This window comes from Lipomyces arxii (assembly GCF_038497795.1).
Source record: "Lipomyces arxii strain Phaff 12-163 unplaced genomic scaffold V1512scaffold_11, whole genome shotgun sequence".
NCBI lineage: Eukaryota > Fungi > Ascomycota > Lipomycetes > Lipomycetales > Lipomycetaceae > Lipomyces > Lipomyces arxii.
Window position 1 is genome coordinate 255,815 of NW_027117710.1, and position 20,852 is coordinate 276,666.

General features: G+C 43.8%; 9 protein-coding genes across 9 annotated transcripts; 5 read left to right on the top strand and 4 right to left on the bottom strand.

Annotated features, from left to right (window-relative positions):
* The first annotated feature begins 36 nt into the window (after positions 1 to 36).
* Positions 37 to 1,286, top strand: V1512DRAFT_276883 (RTA1 like protein-domain-containing protein). The gene is made up of 2 exons (XM_066917885.1): positions 37 to 602; positions 656 to 1,286. Exons 1-2 carry the CDS (start codon positions 182 to 184, stop codon positions 1,213 to 1,215), a joined length of 981 nt encoding a protein of 326 aa, XP_066770798.1. The 5' UTR covers positions 37 to 181; the 3' UTR covers positions 1,216 to 1,286.
* A 13-nt stretch (positions 1,287 to 1,299) lies between these two features.
* V1512DRAFT_264675 (uncharacterized protein) lies at positions 1,300 to 2,130 on the bottom strand. The gene is made up of 2 exons (XM_066916738.1): positions 1,808 to 2,130; positions 1,300 to 1,745 (listed from the first exon to the last, which is right to left on the bottom strand). The coding sequence occupies exons 1-2, from the start codon at positions 2,016 to 2,018 to the stop codon at positions 1,699 to 1,701; spliced, it is 258 nt and encodes an 85-aa protein (XP_066770799.1). The 5' UTR covers positions 2,019 to 2,130; the 3' UTR covers positions 1,300 to 1,698.
* Positions 2,131 to 2,195: 65 nt separating this feature from the next.
* V1512DRAFT_240522 (rRNA-processing arch domain-containing protein) lies at positions 2,196 to 5,762 on the top strand. The gene is made up of 5 exons (XM_066914230.1): positions 2,196 to 3,467; positions 3,512 to 4,455; positions 4,503 to 4,856; positions 4,906 to 5,144; positions 5,191 to 5,762. The coding sequence occupies exons 1-5, from the start codon at positions 2,312 to 2,314 to the stop codon at positions 5,693 to 5,695; spliced, it is 3,198 nt and encodes a 1,065-aa protein (XP_066770800.1). The 5' UTR covers positions 2,196 to 2,311; the 3' UTR covers positions 5,696 to 5,762.
* A 2,000-nt stretch (positions 5,763 to 7,762) lies between these two features.
* V1512DRAFT_248538 (uncharacterized protein) lies at positions 7,763 to 8,234 on the top strand (the record flags this gene model as incomplete). The annotated part of the gene is made up of 3 exons (XM_066914555.1): positions 7,763 to 7,889; positions 7,922 to 8,007; positions 8,046 to 8,234. 3 exons carry the CDS (start codon positions 7,763 to 7,765, stop codon positions 8,232 to 8,234), a joined length of 402 nt encoding a protein of 133 aa, XP_066770801.1.
* A 3,831-nt stretch (positions 8,235 to 12,065) lies between these two features.
* V1512DRAFT_264691 (RNA polymerase I-specific transcription-initiation factor-domain-containing protein) lies at positions 12,066 to 14,257 on the bottom strand. Its single transcript, XM_066916739.1, has 4 exons — positions 14,123 to 14,257; positions 13,612 to 13,748; positions 12,845 to 13,567; positions 12,066 to 12,792 (listed from the first exon to the last, which is right to left on the bottom strand). The coding sequence occupies exons 1-4, from the start codon at positions 14,155 to 14,157 to the stop codon at positions 12,185 to 12,187; spliced, it is 1,503 nt and encodes a 500-aa protein (XP_066770802.1). The 5' UTR covers positions 14,158 to 14,257; the 3' UTR covers positions 12,066 to 12,184.
* V1512DRAFT_240528 (60S ribosomal protein uL4) lies at positions 14,258 to 15,589 on the bottom strand. The gene is made up of 2 exons (XM_066914231.1): positions 15,298 to 15,589; positions 14,258 to 15,238 (listed from the first exon to the last, which is right to left on the bottom strand). The coding sequence occupies exons 1-2, from the start codon at positions 15,497 to 15,499 to the stop codon at positions 14,415 to 14,417; spliced, it is 1,026 nt and encodes a 341-aa protein (XP_066770803.1). The 5' UTR covers positions 15,500 to 15,589; the 3' UTR covers positions 14,258 to 14,414.
* A 124-nt stretch (positions 15,590 to 15,713) lies between these two features.
* V1512DRAFT_248542 (WD40-repeat-containing domain protein) lies at positions 15,714 to 16,849 on the bottom strand (the record flags this gene model as incomplete). Its single annotated transcript, XM_066914556.1, has 3 exons — positions 15,714 to 16,361; positions 16,411 to 16,524; positions 16,574 to 16,849. The coding sequence occupies 3 exons, from the start codon at positions 16,847 to 16,849 to the stop codon at positions 15,714 to 15,716; spliced, it is 1,038 nt and encodes a 345-aa protein (XP_066770804.1).
* Positions 16,720 to 17,846, top strand: V1512DRAFT_264696 (uncharacterized protein). Its single transcript, XM_066916740.1, has one exon. It carries the CDS (start codon positions 17,079 to 17,081, stop codon positions 17,814 to 17,816), a length of 738 nt encoding a protein of 245 aa, XP_066770805.1. The 5' UTR covers positions 16,720 to 17,078; the 3' UTR covers positions 17,817 to 17,846.
* A 331-nt stretch (positions 17,847 to 18,177) lies between these two features.
* On the top strand, positions 18,178 to 20,772 carry V1512DRAFT_264697 (glycogen synthase). Its single transcript, XM_066916741.1, has 4 exons — positions 18,178 to 18,335; positions 18,396 to 18,493; positions 18,551 to 18,662; positions 18,716 to 20,772. The coding sequence occupies exons 1-4, from the start codon at positions 18,269 to 18,271 to the stop codon at positions 20,542 to 20,544; spliced, it is 2,106 nt and encodes a 701-aa protein (XP_066770806.1). The 5' UTR covers positions 18,178 to 18,268; the 3' UTR covers positions 20,545 to 20,772.
* The last annotated feature ends 80 nt before the right edge of the window (positions 20,773 to 20,852 follow it).

Below are 20,852 nucleotides of genomic sequence, written 5' to 3' on the forward strand. Positions count from 1 at the left end.
GGGTAAGCTGACATGAACAGCAATAAACGCGTTTGACGAGTATGGATGTAGCTGACGGAGCTGACTGTGTGAATTCGTAGAGCATAGAGAGATCTTTAGAAGAGTGAGGCATTGGGGGTATGTTTAGATCAGAATACAAAGGAAAATCATAAGAATAGTATTAAAACTTATATACGGCAATATGTCATCCACAGTTCCGGATATCGCGCCGGATCCAAATACTTATAACGTGTATGGATATACACCTAGAAGAGCAGAGAATCTGGCTGCATTGATTTTATTTGCTATTGCTTGGGCTATGCATACTGGTTTAGGGGTTTATCATAGGCAATACTGGTTTGGAACGAGTATGTTCATAGCAACAGGATTGGAGACTGCAGGATATATAGCGAGATACCTGTCTTCATACAATCCGGATATTGTTAACGATTTCTTGGTTCAGATCATTTGTCTTACACTCGGTCCTGCATTCTTCATGGCGGGAATGTACTTTTTGTTAGCAGAAACAGTTATCATTTGGGGCATTGACCATTCAAGGTTGAAGCCATGGGCATATTCACAGTTATTTATTTCACTAGACGTAGTTAGTATTATATTACAAGGTACGATTATGTGCCTGTCTTGTTTTGGTCTGGTTATTAAAAATGAAATATAGCTGTTGGTGGTGGCATGGCTGCTACGGCACTTGTTAATGGCACAGAAGTTGGTACTGGTACGCATATTATGGTTGCTGGTTTAGCATTTCAGGTCTTTGGTACAACTATTTTTTTCCTGGCTTGTTTGGATTTCTTTTGGCATGTGTATACATGGAAATCACAAACTCAAGAGGCAGCACGGCCGTCGTACATTCCTAATCTTGACGCAAATTTTGATCAACTAGACACTTTTCATTCTTCAGCACTGGCTGGTCCAGAAAAATTCGCCAAAATTAGAGAGTCCAAGCAAACTAAAATATTTGTGATTGGTGCTTTGGCTGCGGTTGTGTTTGTGTATATTCGATCAATTTACCGTGTAGTGGAACTGTCCATAGGCTGGACAGGTTACTTAATGGCCGAAGAAGGTTATTTTTTGGTGCTGGACACGCTAATGGTATTTATTGCTACCTGGATCATGTGGGTGTTGTATCCAGCATGGTGTTACGGTCGCATTAGTGTTTCCAACGAGCATAAGACTTTAGTAAGTCAGAAGTCAGAATTAGGGGAGCTCCAAATTTAACGCTTTTTATTTTTTTATTTTTTGTATTTAAATAGTGATTTCCTGTGAATATATACTCGATTTGGCTTCTACGAGATGTATGTATGAATTATGTATCGGGTTAGGGTTTAATTATTTCACAGCATAAATGCATAAATCCTAATTTTACACGAATGTCAGGCAAGAATGCCTAATCCAAAGTACTCTGATTGGCCGAGTGTATACAAATATCACGGCACTACACAAATAAAACCAGTAATAAAAATCCCAAATTTTAGTATTAAAATGCTTTATTTGGTTGTTTATTCAATATGTAATCCATAGTCTTTATGATGAATCCCGTTTTATCCCGTGAAGATGACGTGTAGAAACGTATTTTTTCTTCAACGTTTGAGCTCTCAAGAATTTCCATAAACTGCAATTATAATTCCAATCCCTTTACATACGGTAGCTAGAACGGTCATTAGAATCAACTGATAAAAGTGCCATTACGTAAATCAAAACTTACATAGCCAAAGCTGCCATACCAAATGGAGTCAAGAATGGAATAACTAAACCGGTCTGTTAGACTTTCACTCCCATAAAACAGAAAAAAAAAAAGACGAACACATACTGAAAAACAAAGAAAACGGAATAATGAAAGGAATCTTTCTGTTGTGAACTTTGAATGGAAGATTGTGATAAGGACCCTCAGGGTGATGGCCATGGCCGTCCGATCGCATGATCTTGGAAGTAGCGAATCCACGCTTGGTCAATGGCTCTAAAGCAATTCTTCGGAGCACGTTGGCTCTAATAGCAGGGCGGGCAAAAATAGGACCGTACATTATGTATTTTGATATCGCGAAGTTGAGTTGAGAGGAGAAGGTGTGATTTTAAGTACGACGACGACTTCTGCACAGAATTCGACCAGATCCCGAGCATAGTATTACACGTGACGTTAAACCTTAGATAGTAGGGTTAGGTATCGAATTTGGATTTTTTCTCGAGTCTTTGAATTCGGTTGATCCCAACAGCCTTCAATTTGATGATTGTGCTATAAACAAACGGGTATTTGAGACGTGTAATAGTATTTCTCAACCGCTGTTTTAGATCGGCTGTAACGTTAAACTAAATATCGATGGCATTTGGTCCAGGAGAGGACCTGTTTGGGGTTTTTGAAGAAATTACTCCAGTAGTTACTCGCAAACCTCCAACTACGTTAAAACCTTCCAGTGATGACAAGAAACGGTCACGTCCAGTATCTTCAGGCGAGACTACTGAAAATACAGCCGAATCATCGGCTCTAGACGGTCTAGATTCTAAGCGACCAAAAGTGGAAGACAAAGATGCTGCAGTAGGGCCAGTGCCTGTTGTCGCTGATAGTTTTGAGCAAGAAGCGTCACGAGCTGTTGTTGCGTCAGCTGGGCTGCAAGGCAGTACTATGACTACGGATACTGTTGACGGCAAGCTGAACTTAACTCATCAGGTTCGCCATCAAGTCGCCTTGCCTCCAAATTACGATTACATTCCTCTGTCTGAACATAAGCCACCTGCTGAACCTGCTAGGGTTTATCCTTTCACTCTTGATCCTTTCCAGGCTAATGCTATTTCATCTATTCAGCGCAACGAATCTGTTCTTGTTTCTGCTCATACTAGTGCGGGAAAAACTGTGGTAGCTGAATACGCAATCGCTCAAAGTTTGAAGGACAGACAACGTGTCATATATACTTCTCCTATCAAAGCTTTAAGTAATCAAAAATACCGCGAACTTCTTGCTGAATTTGGTGATGTAGGTCTGATGACTGGTGATGTTACAATCAACCAAACAGCCAGCTGTCTCGTCATGACCACAGAAATTCTGCGATCGATGCTGTATCGTGGTTCAGAGGTTATGCGAGAAGTTTCGTGGGTCATATTTGACGAAATTCATTACATGCGAGATGCTGAACGTGGTGTCGTGTGGGAAGAGACTATCATTCTGCTGCCCGACAAAGTCAGGTACGTATTTTTGTCGGCCACCATTCCGAACGCAATGCAATTTGCTGAATGGATCTGCAAAACTCACGTTCAGCCCTGTCACGTCGTTTACACAGATTTCCGTCCAACGCCATTACAGCATTATTTGTTCCCTGCTGGTGGAGATGGTATTCATCTCGTTGTAGATGAGAAAAGTAACTTTAGAGAAGACAGTTTTCAGAAAGCTATGGGACAACTTGCAGACAAAGCTGCCGAAGACGACACGAATAGAGATAAGAAACAACAAAGAGGAAAGAAACAGCAAAAAAATCAAAAAGGTACGTTTATCAATTTGCGTATCACCATTAGCTAATGAGTACAGGTCCTTCAGATATCTACAAGATTGTTAAGATGATTATGACTAAAAATTACAACCCAGTTATTGTCTTCAGTTTTAGTAAACGAGAATGCGAGGCTCTGGCATTGCAGATGAGCAAACTCGACTTTAACAACGATGATGAGAAAGATATGATTTTAAAAGTGTTTACAAACGCAATAAGTCAGTTGTCAGATGACGACAAGGAGTTGCCGCAAATCAAGCACATTTTGCCTCTTCTTCGTCGAGGAATTGGTATTCATCACAGTGGCTTGTTGCCAATTCTGAAGGAAGTTATTGAGATTCTCTTCCAGGAGGGTTTAATAAAGGTCCTGTTTGCCACCGAAACCTTTTCAATTGGTCTTAATATGCCTGCAAAGACTGTCGTGTTTACCAACGTGAGAAAGTGGGACGGTAAAAATTTTAGATGGGTGTCTGGCGGTGAATACATTCAGATGTCAGGTCGAGCAGGTCGTCGTGGACTCGATGATCGAGGTATTGTTATTCTGATGATTGACGAGAAGATGGAGCCCGAGATTGCAAAAGGCATGGTCAAGGGACAAGCCGATCGTCTTGATTCCGCATTCCATCTAGGCTACAACATGATTCTCAATTTAATGCGAGTGGAAGGAATTTCACCAGAGTACATGCTGGAGCGATGTTTTTTTCAGTTTCAAAATACCGCGCAAGTACCCATTTTGGAGGGCCAACTCGTGCAGCTCACAGACGAGTACAATAGTGTACAGATCGAAGACGAAGAGTATGTTGCAGAATACTATGATCTCAAGCAACAGTTGGACGGTTATAAGCAAGATTATCAGCGAGTGATCTCACATCCTACGGTTGCGATCCCATTTATGACCGTCGGAAGATTAGTCTATGTCGCCTACAAGGGCATGGACTTTGGTTGGGGAGCCGTTGTATCGTATGGCAAGAGAAGTGCTCCAAAAGTATTTTTTTTGTGATGAGCAAATCCAGTATGTACTAACACGGTTAGGGATCGCGGACCACTTTCAGTCCTCACGAATCATTTGTGATTGATGTCGCGTTAAACCTTGGAGTGTCGTCCCCCAAGAAATTCCCCAAGAATCCTGATTTGATTGAAGGCGTTCATCCGCCTGCGGAAGGTGAAGCATCTCGTCTAGACGTTGTGCCAGTTATTCTTGGTTGCATTCAAAAGATATCGAACTTGAGAATTTTTGTCGACAAGGATCTCACTTCTGACACTCAGAAGGAGCATGTTGCGAAATCAATAAAAGAAGTCCAGAAACGATTTCCCGATGGAATCACTCTGCTTGATCCGGTTAAGAACATGAATATCAGGGATGAAGCGTTCTTGACTCTTGTCAATGTCTGTCTGTGTTTTTATATTGCCAACGAAGTTACTGACTTGCAATTAGAAAACCAATACTTTGGAAGCAAAGCTTAAGACTAACCCATTGACGACGTCGCCGAAGCTGGACAAACTTTATCAAATGTACTTGAAAAAGATTGATTTACAAACTGATGTCAGAGCTGTAAGGGCAAAAATTGATGCGGCGCACAAGATCATTCAACTAGATGAACTGAAGTGTCGTAAGCGAGTACTTCGACGACTGGGATTTACAAGCGAGAGTGACATTATTGAAATCAAGGGCCGGTATGTTTATTTAATTTACATATGCGTATATACTGATCGTGACTAGGGTTGCATGTGAAGTCAGCACGGGTGACGAACTAGTGTTGACCGAAATGATTTTTAACGGTCAGTTCAATGATCTTACACCCGAACAAATTGCTGCTCTGCTCAGTTGTTTTGTTTTCCAGGAGAAGGCAAGAGAGGTTCCAAAGCTGACGCCAGAGCTTGCGAAACCCCTTCGCGACCTGAAGGAGACCGCACGACGAATAGCGAAAGTGTCACGCGAGAGCAAACTTGAATTGAACGAAGACGAGTACGTTGAGTCGTTCAAGAGTGAAATCATGGAGGTAGTGTTTTCATGGGCTAAAGGTTCGACTTTTGCGCAGATTTGCAAAATGACCGACGTGTACGAAGGAAGTCTGATCCGGATGTTCAAACGACTAGAGGAGCTCATTCGCCAGATGGTACTGGCGGCGAAGGTTATCGGTAACGAAGACTTGGAGAAGAAAATGCAGACCGCGTTGGAGAAGATTCAGAGAGATCTTGTAGCTGCTGGATCTTTGTATTTGTAGACATGTTCTTTCGCGGATAATACTTGAGCTTTTTGTTTTTTCTAATACTAATATTCATCAATCTGTATCATCTTGTAATTTTTAAAATATCTCATTTTTGTGTTTCATGCGGTCTAGAAAGTTGCTGCAAAGATTGAGATCTGCATTATTACGAGTTCTCATCTAGAAACTGCGCGTATCGTTGTTACACGTACTGTGTTATCGTATTGCAATTCTGGAATCAAATCTTGGCCGTCAACTTCATTGCCAAATGTTAATTTATAAATATAAAGCACGGTACGGGATAGTTGAGTCACGCCCGGACGATTATACCCATCTCCATAGCAGGTCTTAGTAGTTGTAATAGTTGAATCAATCTTACGATGCATAAATATAAATATAATACACTAATAGTATGTGAAAAGCGTTCTCAAAATGCTTAATAGTCGCGTAAGAAATTACACCAAACTGCAGTCTAGTATCATCGATGCACCTTACATTCCAGCAGCAAATACGTACGCTGTCAACATCGCACTAGTCTACTCAGGGGAAGCGCCACAATACGCTACTTTCCTGTACGTACAAATCTAAATGTATTTTCAATAGGCAAAAATAATGTGGAAAGGGATTAAAAAAAGCAAATAAAAAGTTATTAAAGGACACGATTTTTTGTTTGTTCACCCTTTGTCACGGTTTGTTTACATGTTGTCGTCGTTTGTTTACTTGCTGCTGCGCTGGCAACCGCCTAAGCGGTGATGTCTATATGCAGCGTCGACCACCTTCTTCCTTCCTCCTTCCTCCGTCCTCCGTCCTTTCTCTTCTCACACAAAAGCTTTCAATTTTCAAAGTTTTTAAAATGACGATTACATGTAAAGATTATGAATATGAATGGCAAGTATTATACAGCTTATTTGACAACATATCTAACTATCTAGACCCCCTTCTCTCATGTAGAAGTCTGGCGTGGACTTTGTTACAAGGGACGACTATTCTATACAGTATTTCTGATTTATATGTCTGCGTTGCACCTGCTGTATAATATCTTGCGGGCAGTCCTTTACTTGCTACTTGTTCTTGCAGCCTTTGGCCTGTCTTATTGTCAACGATATGGGTCCCATTCGAGTCGGTTTTTGCGCCCTGAACCGACGTATTTATCTTAAAAAAATGGCCCAATGAACACAGCCAAGAAAGAGTTCAACAAAAATCACATCAGCAGTTAAACATGTTTACCGATGATGCGAATCTAGTATTGCATAGTGCGCAGTCGACGACAGTGCCCTAAAACGGCTTGTACCCACAAACTTTGAGCCCTCACAGACGGTTTACGGCTGTGATATCGCGCAAAGCACTTCGTCTTCCTCAGCAGCAGTCCACTGCAGTTCTGGCTCAGGATACTCCTCGAGAGTACAGCCATACCATCGAAACTGGTTAACCAACAGTACATATCGGCCGAGAGTTTCCGCTGTACAGATTACACAGCCTTGCTTTAGGGGAAATAATTGGCAAAATGCTGGTCGGCCAAGTCATACCTCGCAGCTTCATTCCATCTCACGGAATGTGCGGGCTACCCGGATGGATGATGACAGGCGACCTTACGGAGTTCCTGTTACTCCGTTATATTCGAGTCACAACCCTGGTGATTTAGTCATACGAGATTTCCGAGTGATTCTGAACATGCTCAACATCCGTTGGCATCAAGCTCTCAATCATCTTACCCACCATTGGTTCCAGCTCCTCGGCTATGGACTCAGCCAACACTTGCCGCAGCACCTAGAATGCTTTCAACTTCAACAGCAAAATGGCTGAACAGTCGAACTCTTGTTTCAGACACCACTACTGAGCGCCTGGTCCAGGCAAATCTTGATTATGTGCCAGTGGTGCCACGGCAAGCTGGAGAACGCACCGTGATCCTGGTCCCGCCGCCCCTGATCGACTATACCTTCCCAGAGCAAATGGCCTTGCGGCTCTGGCTCACGAGCGTCCAGCTTAGACGACGGTTAAGCATCGCCTAGTGTGCCTTTGTCCACCGCCAAATGGAGAGCCTATCGCGCTCCTGGTCCCGCTGTTGCTTCCTCTATTTGACTGTACATGTCGATATCGGCAGACCTGCCTAGCTCGTCAGTTCTTATCACGTTTCCAACTGGATGCCACAGCACGGTTACGGCCCCCGCAAATACGGTCATGAATATCGAGGCAGAGCTGGGAAGAGCCAGCAGTCACATAACCATAGTGTTGACATGAATTAAGTTGCTGTTGAGGTTGAGCCTGCGATTGGAGCGGTTCAAAGGCCAGTGACAAACTACGGATGGAGACTCGAGCAAAGCAATGGGCAGGTGAGTACAGGCTTCAAAACAGATCACTAACAGAACAGGGTGCTGAACTCCCAACTCTGTCAGAATTGCCGTATCAGTCACACGTCTACAGTGATGATATAAGGGCATTGTATGGAAGGACGCTGTCGAGCGAGCGCTCCACTCATAGCATGCCAGAGATGCCTCACGTGTCAACTCCTATACCTGCTGCTTCGCCAATTCCTGCGCGGATTGACATGCCTGGATGATGTGGCTATAAGTGTACCAGCTTCTGAGCCTGTTTTTATGCCAACTTCCGTGTCTATTGAAGTACCATCCTATGTGCCAACTCCTGCATATGCTCCTGTGTCAATGTTATTGTGCCGAGCTCTGTGCCTACCGTTGCATCAGCTAGTGTGCCCACTCCTGAACTGACAGTTGTCTCACCTTTACCGACTGTTATGAGCACTCCTGTGCCTACTGTTGCTCCGATAAAGATCATTATCTCGGTTGCTTTGCCTTGTTTCCAGTCAGTGGCTTTGCCGGCTCTGCCTGTTACTCCCGTAGACATGACTCCAGGTACATCGGCTGCAACAGACCCGTTGATGGCACTTTGGAATGCAGCAGCAGATCCGATACAATCTGAAGTCGGAGACGATGCGGCCACTTTGCAGTTGATGGCACTCGTGAATGGCAGCGCTAACATACTGCACTTTACCGACACTTTAGCGCCTACTGGGCCGACCAATATGTCTTTGGATGAGTCTGTTATATTAACCAATGGTAGCTACTAGTACTAATGGTACAATCCCGTCGATCACGGTGGACGAAACCATCACATCAGAAATCTTTCTTTTAGACGAAAGCAAAGATATTAATCAACTTCTGACTTTAACTGCATTCCCTACCACAGCTGGTGCTCAAGCCAATGTGTAGTAACTGTCTGTAATGGGGATACAGCCTCGATTTAAAGTCAGAAAACCCTCTTACAGATGAAAACGAGGCTTAGATTAACTTTTAGCTTTGAATAGGTGGTCTGATTCAGCATCGGCCAGTCAGGTTGAACAGACAGACAATTCATCGATCAATACTCCGATCAGTGCTATTATTGCTAACTTGTCGAGTCCAACTGAGCTAGCAGCCGCCGGTTCTGTTGCGATAGCCGCCACCAGCAGGCGTGAACGTCGTTTTAATGACTGAAGGCGTATTGCTGTTGCTTGTAGTCGTGCGGGTTCGCAACAGAAGAAAGGCCGACCAGGTCCTCCATTAAAGATCTTCAAAGCACTTGGCAAGCGTCGTCGTGATGTGTTGCGTGATGTTGTCAAATGACAAATAATTTACCACTTTCACCCTTGAGTGTCAATAAGCAAGGGACAAGTGAAAAGTCTCCACTCAAAAAGTTGAGAAAGACTTTGACCATGACGGCGACTACCGCAGTGTGAGTATCGACGTCACTACCCGCATCATCACCAATTCCATCACCAGTACTACACACCAGTATCACCGGCACAATTAGTACTACTAGCATCACCAGCCCCAGTTTCGGTTGTGCCAACAGCAACACCAGATGCAGATGAGAGAGTCAAGCTGAGCACTAGTAATCGAGCGTACCCTGTCAATTTTATTATAGTGAGCGGGGTGCATGGCAAGCGAAGGCAGGGCAGATCGCATTAGGCGAAAACAAAAGCAACGACGAAGACAAAGTAAACATGTTTTTGAAGATATGAGAACGATGTTAATAAGACAGGATGACGCAAAGTGGATTTAGAACCGTACGCGCGCGTATGCCAACAATAGGTACAAATATGTACACGTTTAGACATAAATGTACAAACACATTCGCAACTGCAGACGTACGCCCAGAAGACACACTAACTACCAGACGCACACGGATGAGCATACAACACAAAACTCCTACACATTTTGGAGGCAGAAAGGGCAGATAAATCAGCAGAAACCAAAGCTTATCATTCGAAAAATGACAGTTTGCTGATGAATTGTGCGATGGTTATGGCACCATCATACGGAATCACTAAATCTGAGCTCGTTGCTCGTGAAAAGTTCAGGTTGAGCTTGTTGCTTATTATAGTTCCTACGATGACGAAACTGCAGTGTCGAATGCAGAATTCTCAAAAGCCGACTCTAAAATTACGCTTTCACCAATTTTGGCGACAACTTACATTATATTCTGGTATGATTGTGTTTTTTTTTTCATTTTTCATGTTATTCAACGCTTATGTGGTTTAGTTTTGGATAAACACATGTTATAGGCAGAAGAAGATGCCTTCGCCGAAAACTGCCAGCTCAACGGAGCCGCTGTGTTGGCGGGGACGTCTGCCAACGTCTTGGTTACTGGTCGTAGGATACTGGCTAGCTAGTGTCATCGGTCGTAATCTAGAGGACATCCTAAATGCATTATTCCTTACGACGCGGTAAGTTTGTACTCATCACTAGGAGGAGTTGTGCTAATGCAATAGTACTCACCATACGTGCAGCTTGATCGGCACAGATGGGATGCCTCTGCTCGCAACGCCGGCTCATTGGAGCCGCTGTGTTTGACGGGAAGAGTGCCGACTTTTGAGTCACCGCCTGTGGGACATTTATTTGTCCAGTATCATCGGTCGTGACCTAAAAGGCATCCCGGACACTAAATTTCAGCGGCATGGTAAGTTTGACGATGACAGCAAGTTAAGATAGTTAAGAACAGCACTATCGACCATGACGGGTCAGCACTGATGATGTCACCGGCTCAACGAAATCGGTGTAACATAAGTGGATTATGGAAGATTTTCGTTGCTGGCAGAGTAAATGCCAGCTGGTCTAGTGTTGTCAGTCGCGACTGAGGCGGCATCGGAACGATTTCAAGGAGAGCGGAATTGCCGGAATCTGAGACGATTGTATGACTGTATCGGATTCAGACGAATCATGGATGAGAGGGTTGGATTTTTAAAAGCCTGAGTCCAGTCACTGGTTTGGCTGTATCAGATGAATATGATGGAGAACTAAGCTGTACTGCTTTGATCTTTGCTGCAATCCGAGTCTCCGGTATGACTGTGCTGTGTCGCTACAACAACATGGATTTTTCTCCAAGCATCTGTGCATGTTTATTTCAAAGTGAAGTTGCTTATTCTTTGAGCATCTGTGTGTGTCATTCCAAAGGAAGTATTACGTGAGTCTGTCTATCTAACTTGAAAGTGTGTGTCTGCCCATCTAATCTAAACCTGTGTGTCTGTTTACTAATTTCTTGTTCGTCTTTCTTGACATGTGTGTGCTAATTTGAATTCATCGCGCTGTAGGATGATTTATTCGCAGTCTTTGTTCTTGTTTCTGCTGCCTTTATCAAGTCTTCTTGCTCTTTGTTTGTCTTCTTCCCTTGTCGAGTCATCTTGCCTTGCCCTATCAAATTTTCTTGCTCCTAGTTGTGTCTTTTTGCCTTCGAGCCTCGCTTCTTGCTTTTGTGCTTTCTCCCTTTTGTGCTTCTTGCATTTCAGTCGTGTTTATTGCCGCTTGCATTTGCTGAACTTTGTGTTCGAGATCACCGTGGTCGTCTGATTGCTATGATGTCAATGCAATTGCTGTGGTCGATATGGTATTTCTGGTCTTCGCGTTGTCGTGGTTTTGGTGGTTTTGGTGGTTTTTGTAGTCTTGGTAGTTGTTACGGTTAGGATGTTAAGTACCTCATGGACTGATTGTTATTGATTTAGTTGCTCCCGTCGGCGTTTTCGCTGCTGATGTGGATGGGTTGTCGTTGCTATTGTGGTTGCATTATAAATCATGGCTGGGGTGTGGTCGTTGACTGTGTTTTGGCATGACTGGTGCGTTGACGTGGTTGGAATCTGCATATTTTCTTGCTATGAGTACAATTTGTTGCGATTATGATTGTTTTATACATTCAATGTGATGTGAATTGATGGGACCTGGTTGTAAAGATTGGCAGTTACACTTGTTAACGGACGAAAATGGTGCCATTGACTAAGAGACCGTAGTTTGTAGCCACAATGGATCTACGCGGTCAAGTTCTTTTTCAGTGTTGCAATAGGGTTTCACGCTCTGAAACCGAAATGAATGCTTTCAACCAGGAGGAGGCATGAACAAAAGTGTAAAGTTCACATAAAATAATATTATTATCACAAAAATATACGTTATTCATTCAAACACAAATATGAATGCAATATGTACACTAATACACACAATATACAAGCAGACTATTTTTGCTGCTTCACTTCCAGTCAGACACAATCTGGTTAATATTACCTGATTTCCGTAGTTTTGGTTCATTAAATGAAGCGATTTCAGATAACGCGTTCAGAGCCGCTATGGCAGATGAATCTTGCGAGCGCGGTACTTCAACAGTCGAAGATCCGGCGGTAGGAGAAGGTTGGTCAATGTTTTCACGCTGGTGAGAATCGAACAACAGATTATACAGTCTGCTGAAGTCGACCTTGCGAACCGGTTCCGTGTCGGTGTCTGTGCTCATTTCGTGATCTGTTATGTACATGGTGTCGTCAAAATGTGTCGTATACAGTTCTCTTGACTCAAGCGCCGACGACCGCGGAATTGCGACCGAGTCTGTGCAGTAAATGCGCTGAGAAAGAGTGTAATCGTTGGACAATGTCATGACTGACAAAAACGAGCATGGATCTAGCTCGTCCAGGTCTGACGAGTCTGATAGTTTAATGACACTGGGAACCATGTAAAGCGGCCGGGTATTTTCGTAGCATCCAAACGCGTACGGATCTGCTAAAGAGTAAGTGACATCGTCCCGAGTTCCGAATTGGAAGCACGATATGACGGGATCTGAAGGTGAATATAACAGCGCGAACACGTCTAGCATATTAGCAATAAAAAAATGCAGCAATCACAAGATGTAACCACTCACCGTCTTCGTCAACAAATGGACTGCATTTTAAGACTTTGTAGTCCATCGAATGGTTCCAAGCCAGTTGCTCTTTCGGAAACATTCTTAAATCCATCCAGATCAGCTCGCCGGTAGTAGCCACTATTAATTCATGAGTAGTCTCTGGCACCATTTTGACGTCACGTATTCTTGACGTCGTTCTCGGCTCGTATGTTTGAACACTTGAATGCGACCGCAAATCTATCGACTGAATCAGACCGCTATTAGATATCAACATGTTGTTCAAATTTGACCCCCACTGTATGTCATATTTTCGCATGTTTTCTTTGACACCCAACGTATTTGCGCACCCAGATGTGAAGATTGTGACAGACCCGTGATTAAGATCATTGACCTGCCAATTACCGTATGCATCTACGGTCCCAAATTGGTGCCAATACCAAGGATTAAACGACACATCAGCAAATCTGGAGTTGATAGACAAAAGTAAATCAGCCGTCGCGATCTGTGTCTGGTCAATCTCAGACGTAGCAAAGACTGGTTGATAAAAGTAGCAGGACGTAGAACTGCGCGCACATAGCAACGGCCCGGTACTGCTAGAAAACTCGGATCCGGCAAAAGCGACACCGAGAATGTGTTCACGTAAATCTGACGACCAGCGTGAGGATCCTAGACCAGGCACGTCTAAATGTACATTTTGGTAACCGTCAAGTTTGTACGAGTCCGTTGTCAGGTTCGATATGTCTAATGTTTAGCAAATAGGTATCAATGGTTGAATTGCAACATACTAAGGACGTTCCCTGATACACCACCACTGTATGCGATGCATTTTTGTTTTGTAGGCGTCATGTAATCTATGCCATATCCGACATCAATCAACTTGGTTTGAAAAGATTCACTATCGTCTGGATGCAAAACCAGATTCCTAGCGTCGTTACTAATACCACTCAACACTTCACTAGGGACATAACAGTCTGGTGTGTAGCTTGCCTGTTTGCATATTAACACAGTTTGGCATTTTCGAGTATAATCCGTACCAGCTGCCTCCTCGCCAGATCCATAGGTAAATTCCGAATGCCGACTACATCATGCCTATCTGTGCGCGAAAAGACATGATGATAGCCCAAGTCATTGTACCGAATACCTAAGTAAAGTCAACACCAAATTATCAAACTTCTTCATTATCGAACAAACCTTCTATTTGGCGCTTTGGATATATCCACTTGTGCACAGAGTCTACAGTTGGGGCATATAACGCAGCGCCTGGATGTCCGTAGTCAAGACAAACACCGTAGGTACCATTTGACGGCCACATCTATTGTCATCCGTGACATAACCACTCGAGTTGTTTTGCAGCTGTTGTGAAGGTAGAAAGAAAAGCACTTTGTTCAATGAGTCTCAAATAAAATATTAAAGTTCGCCCCTGAAAACTCTCACTCTCACTTTATTTACTTTCTTTAGCTGTCTCTATACAAGCATCGAATAAGAGAAACGCGAAATTGAACATATGATACGATATGCTATTATTTGTCATAAATTACAAAAACAAAAACAACCTAATTTTAACATTTTAAACAGTCCCAAAACCAATCTATTTAGCATCCTTAAATGCCTTGGCATATGGGTTGAGTCGCAGCATAACCTGCTTGTTCTTGAGAGGGTTCTTTTTCTGGACGTTGACACGCTTAGTGTATTTCTCTCCAACGGGCTTGACAACAGCCTGAATCTCAGCAGAGTTGATCAGACGAGTGATATCGGCGTTGTAGACAATGTTGGAAGGAAGAATGTAGTCAGACTTGGCAGAAATGGTGGTCTCAGATCCCCAGATAGAATCGAGAAGAGAGAAAGCAGACTCAGTCCAGATGACGAATCGACCGAGGTGGCCACCAGGAGCAAGCTGGAGGACAGATAGAGTGGAGACGTGAGCAACCTCGACACCAGGAATGTTACGGAAAGCCTTAACGAGCGAAGCACCCTCGGTTCCGTAGACAACAAGAGGTCCACGACGTTGAGTGTAACGACGTCCACGGAGCTTGCCATGTCCGGCACGCATCTTGCGGGACTTGATGACCTTGATGACATCACGGTTGGCACCAATTGCCTTCAGAACAGCGACAGCGTCCTTGGTCTTGGTAAGAGCCTCAACCTCGTCAGAAACAACGAGAGGAACCTCAGGGATGGTCTCGATTCTGTGTCCACGGGCGAGGACAAGGGGCGCGACAGCAGAGGCAGCAATACCTGAAACAGTAGCGAATCGCTTCTGGTTCAAGTTGACCTTGACATGCCACTTTCTCCAGGTCTTAGTAGGAGCGAACATACGACCACCGCGGCACATGTTACCGAAAGCAGCCTGACCAGCACGGTGGGTACCACCTCCAGAAACACGGGGGATACGAGCAACAGCACGACCAGTACCTTTATAAAGGTTAGAACATACTTCTCTTCATTAATTCTGCAACACAAATTTGACTAACCCCATGATTCAGCAGAAGTCTGATGACCTGCCATCTCGGAGACGGCGTAAGCCTGACGTTTATTCTTAGCGACGCCAGTGTAGACAGCGTGAACGACATCGGATCTGATTGGCGCCTTGAAGACGGCGGGAAGAGGAAGAGTCTTCTCTGAGAGCTCACCCGAGGTTGAGAAAACTGAGATCTGAGGACGAAAGGTTGCCATTGCTGAGAGATTTGATTTCTTATGCTGATTGAAATTGATTTGGAGATGCTCAGTTCGACGTTCAAGTCTTTGGAGGTCGCGATGATTTTGTGTTGTCGTTTAGTTCGAGCGTAGTGTGGGCGAAGCCGCATTGAAATAGCGTGACTGCGTTTATAGATTATGACTACTTTCTGTAGGGTTAGGATCTAAATTACTGTAAGTTAAGGGTTCGGTGTCATCTAAAAACTGAGCGCATGTCCCAAACCCAAACCATCTCGTCCCATCCAACAGTGCAAGCCCAGCCTTCAGTCCCCCATAAACTCCAGTCGCATCCAACGACAAATTCAGAATGCTTGTCCCACACTCCTCTAAGTCCTCCTCCATGATACACTCGCGTAAGAGCAGTCGCAGTCTTGTTTAATGCTGTTCTGTCTTCCCAGATTCGAGCAGTCATGTCGTAGCTGACAGACAGTAACAATTCTGGTGAATGCGGTGACCAAGATATTTTTCGAATCGCGTATTCGTGTCCAAGAAACTCGTTGATTGGACTAGCGTTTGCACCTACGCCATGAGGTGTCGGGCTAGATCGGTTAAGAAAGCGTATGTCCCAGACTTTGATTGTTCTATCAACTGAAGATGTAGCAAGCACTTCTGGTCTATATTTGTTCCAATCTAATGACAAAATCTCTGCACCGTTATGTGCTATTATGCTGTTTGTAGGGAAATTACCTACCCGAGGATCCCATAAACGGAGATTCGAATCGGATGATCCAGATGCTATAAGGGTTGCGTTATATGGTGAATAGGATGCTGTGTATGTGCACGACAATGGAGCGTTCCGTGGCTGTAGTGTACTTATTGATTGAGGGCGGGCAGGCGACCACTACTTTTGTTAGATCAATACCACGTTTTGAACGCCTTAAAATACGCACGACTTTTATAAATCCATCCCAAGACGCAGTGCAGAATGTCGTTTTTTCAACGAGATTCCAATTGGTTGAAAATACTTCTCGCGTGTGCTCTCTCCAGCTCTGTATTGGAAAATCCTTTCAAGATCAATACTATTACTGAACTTAGAAATCAAAAGCGACTTACGTTTAATGCAATGTCAAATAGCTTCACACTTCCATCTCCAGTCGCGGTAACAACGTGATTTTCATGAATCTCAGACCAGGCGCAATCAAATAAACCATCCTGGGTGTCAAACCACCTTTCTGCTACTATTCCAGACGGTGTGAGTCCAAGAATGTACAGCCTACCATTTCCGACAAGACCAAAGTTAGCAGAAGCAGCGCACGCGAGCTTTGAATCAAAGAACGGCGAATACTGTACAGCGTATCCATTAAACCCAGTCGTTCTAAATGAGTACATTACTATTCCATATTAGCATCAGTATGTAGTTTGTCTGATCAATTAATCAACTATGTTAAGGGCCGTGGGGTCGAGATCATCTCTAAAGCCGCACGTGACGGTTGAAATAAACGCGATGGAGTTTGCGCAGTTGCAGCAACGTCTCGGAATTGGTTTACGAATTTGTGCATGACACGTTAAAATTGCAGCCAGAACACGATTTGTTACAGCGACAGGCTCAATTGACAACATGCAGAGATCATGCATAAGAGTGTTTATGTTTGGAGACATTCGGGGTTTACGGAACTTCTCAATGACTATGAGGAGGTCTGCCGATGAGGCTAAGCCAGAGTCTAGAGTATCTCAACTGTTAAGAAATACTTCACAGAGAAGCGGATCGCCACAACAAGCACAGTCGGTAATGGTGAATTCCCAGATGCAGCGGGTGTCACGAGCAAGACCAGATCCACTTGCACGGGGACAAGCGTCGAGCCGGTTTAGCAATCCTGCAGCAACTGGCTTGTTTTCAGCTGAACTTGGAAAAGCTCATCCGATTACCGTTATAAAGAACAATCCACCAAGGAAAATTGAAACCCGATATATTTTGCATTGCTTATTCGGACGAAATAATCTACACTTGACCTTGACAGCCGAATATCGTGATGTTGCGAATCCATATAGTATGCTTGAAGAACATATTAAATTATCCAAATCTACAGGAAATGCAGGATTTAAGAAATCCGAACGAGGCGAACCTGAAGCAGTTTACAGATTAACAGTTTATTTTTTCAATTTAATGATTGAAAAGGGCTTTACAGACAAGCCTATTGAGATTGTGTTACGTAATCATGGTCGACTAAGAAGAGCATTTTTGGATGTATTGACGGGTCGAGAAGGAGCACGGATTCGACGATTGGTGAATAGGGTTACTGATGGAACACGATTACGACATGGGGGAGTTCGTCCTCCAGCGAGAAGAAGATTGTAAATAGACAGAATATATTTTATTTTATTCATTTCTATTTTCATTTTTATTTTTATTTTTATTTCATTTTTCATTTTTATTTTTGTTATGTTTTATTTATTTCATCAAATTACGTCGATGAGCATTACCAAGGTCATGTGGCGTGACAGTTGCGGCTTGTTCTATATTCTTGTGGCTAGTTGTGGCTAGTATTACTCAATCCGGTGGATCTGATGATCCAAAGCAGTAACAGCGATCAATTAACACGCACCTGACTGTTACAAGCCACAAGAGAATGTATAGCGCACTCCGCAATGCACAGCCACATCTATCGTTAACTATAACCAAACTCCGGACCGTTCGTTACTTCTGCTCTTCCATTATACTGACTGCGCTGTGCCTATATAGTCCAAGTCTACTTGACTTAGTGTTCACTATATAATACATAAGAAATAGATTAAAATATATATTATATAATGGCTGCTCATCGTGATGTTAAGCATCATTTGTTGTTTGAAATCTCAACCGAGGTCGCTAATAGAGGTAAGATAATTAAATTAGGTATATGTATTGTACTTACTAATTACTAACATCCCGTTAAAGTTGGTGGTATTTATTCTGTTATTAAATCAAAGGCTCCAATAACTACTGCTGAATATCGTGACCGTTATACTCTTATAGGTCCTTTGAATAGAAAGAGCGTATGTCTTTTACATTTATCGTCTTCGGTCTGGGTCCGTTAATTAACCATTTTCTAGGCAGCAATTGAAGTTGAAGAGTTAACCCCAACTGATCCTTATATGGTGGAAACGCTTCATTCCATGTCGGAACGTGGTGTTCAATATCTTTATGGTCGTTGGCTCATTGAAGGTACGTCAGAGGAGTTGATCTCTTTAATGACAAGTTGCCCTAATAGGTCTTAGGCGCTCCAAGAGTACTTTTATTCGAAACTGGTCCTGCGTATTCTCATTTAGACGAATGGAAAACTGATCTATGGAACATCGCTGGTATTCCTGCTCCAATCGGTGACTCAGAAACAAATGAAGCTGTGATCTTTGGCTATCTAGTGGCATGGTTTTTGGGTGAGTTCGTCTATCATGATCGTACCAGAGCTGTTGTTGCTCATTTCCATGAATGGCTTGCCGGTGTGGGTGTTCCTCTTTGCCGTAAGCGACGTATCGATGTCACAACTATCTTCACTACCCACGCTACTCTGCTTGGTCGATACCTTTGTGCAGGTTCAGTCGATTTCTACAACAACCTGCAATACTTTGATGTCGATGCCGAGGCTGGCAAGCGTGGTATCTACCACCGTTATTGTATCGAGCGTGCCGCCGCTCATTCGGCAGACGTTTTCACCACTGTGTCTCACATTACCGCATACGAATCAGAACATTTGTTGAAGCGTAAGCCTGATGGTGTTCTTCCTAATGGTTTGAATGTTGTCAAGTTCTCGGCTGTGCATGAGTTTCAGAATCTTCATCAAGTCAGCAAAGCTAAGATCAATGATTTCATTCGAGGTCATTTTTACGGTCATTATGATTTCGACCTTGACAATACTCTGTACTTTTTCACCGCCGGCCGTTATGAATACCGAAACAAAGGTGTGGACATGTTCATTGAGTCCTTGGCTCGCTTGAACCACAGACTAAAAACGGAAAACTCGAACAAGACAGTTGTTGCGTTCATTATCATGCCGGCTGCTACGCATTCATACACCGTTGAAACTCTCAAGGGTCAGGCCGTTATGAAGGCACTTCGCGATACCGTGAATGAGATTCAAGAAAGCATGGGCCATCGCATGTTTGAGCGTGCTGCTCGATTTAATGAGGATTCAGGCAAAGATTTTAACGAAGAGTTGAACGATTTAATCACTGGAAGCGACAAGGTTTTGCTGAAGCGTCGTGTATTTGCACTCAAGCGTAATAGCATGCCTCCTATTGTCACACACAACATGGCTGACGACGCAAATGATCCAATTTTGAACCAGATCCGTAGGGTGCAGCTATTCAATAACTCGTCTGACAGAGTCAAGATTGTGTTTCATCCAGAGTTCTTGAACAGCAACAACCCGATCTTGTCGCTTGACTATGATGATTTTGTGCGTGGATGCCATTTGGGTGTTTTTCCGTCGTATTACGAACCATGGGGTTATACTCCTGCTGAATGTACAGTCATGGGTGTTCCGTCTATCACTACTAACCTTTCTGGATTTGGATGTTACATGGAGGAGCTGATTGAGAATACTTCCGACTATGGTATTTACATTGTCGACCGTCGCTCGAAAGGTATCGACGATTCGATCAACCAGTTGAGCGACTACATGCTTCAGTTTACGTTCAAGTCTCGTCGTCAGCGTATTAACCAGCGTAACCGTACCGAGCGCTTGTCTGATCTGTTGGATTGGAAGCGTATGGGTCTCGAGTACATCAAAGCTCGTCAGCTTGCTTTACGTCGTGCGTACGGCTCGTCATTCGAGTCAAACGACGAGCCGTTCTCTAACTTTTTTGATGGCCCTGACGCCAAGTTGTCGCGTCCTCTGTCCGCACAGGCCTCGCCGAAGGACCGGACAGGCATGATGACTCCGGGAGATTTTGGCAGTCTCCAGGAAGTCCAAGAAGGTCTCAACACGGATGACTACATTGGATTCCGATTGCCAGCGGAGGAAGAAGAAGAGGACTTTCCTTACACTTTGTCGCTCAAAAGTCCTAACACTCCGTACATGAACGGCACCAGACAGAGCACTGTGTAGTTTCCTGCTTCAGTTTTACTTCAAACCGTTGTTAGTTGCGGTTTCAAAAAGTGCATTTGTCAATTTATTTTCGGAAATGTATTTCTAAATTTTGCATTTGCCATTGATATAAATTTAATCTTTTACATTTTTGAATTTGAATTGACTAACCTCTTTACGCACATTTTTCTGATTGAAGCTCTATGACGTCGCTTTTTTGGGTATCCCATGAACGACCCTGATTCCGGCTCTCCTGCTTGTTGCGGGGGGGGGGGGGCGGGGCGCGGGGGGGGGGCGGGGGGGGGGCGGGGGGCCGGGGGCGGGGCGGC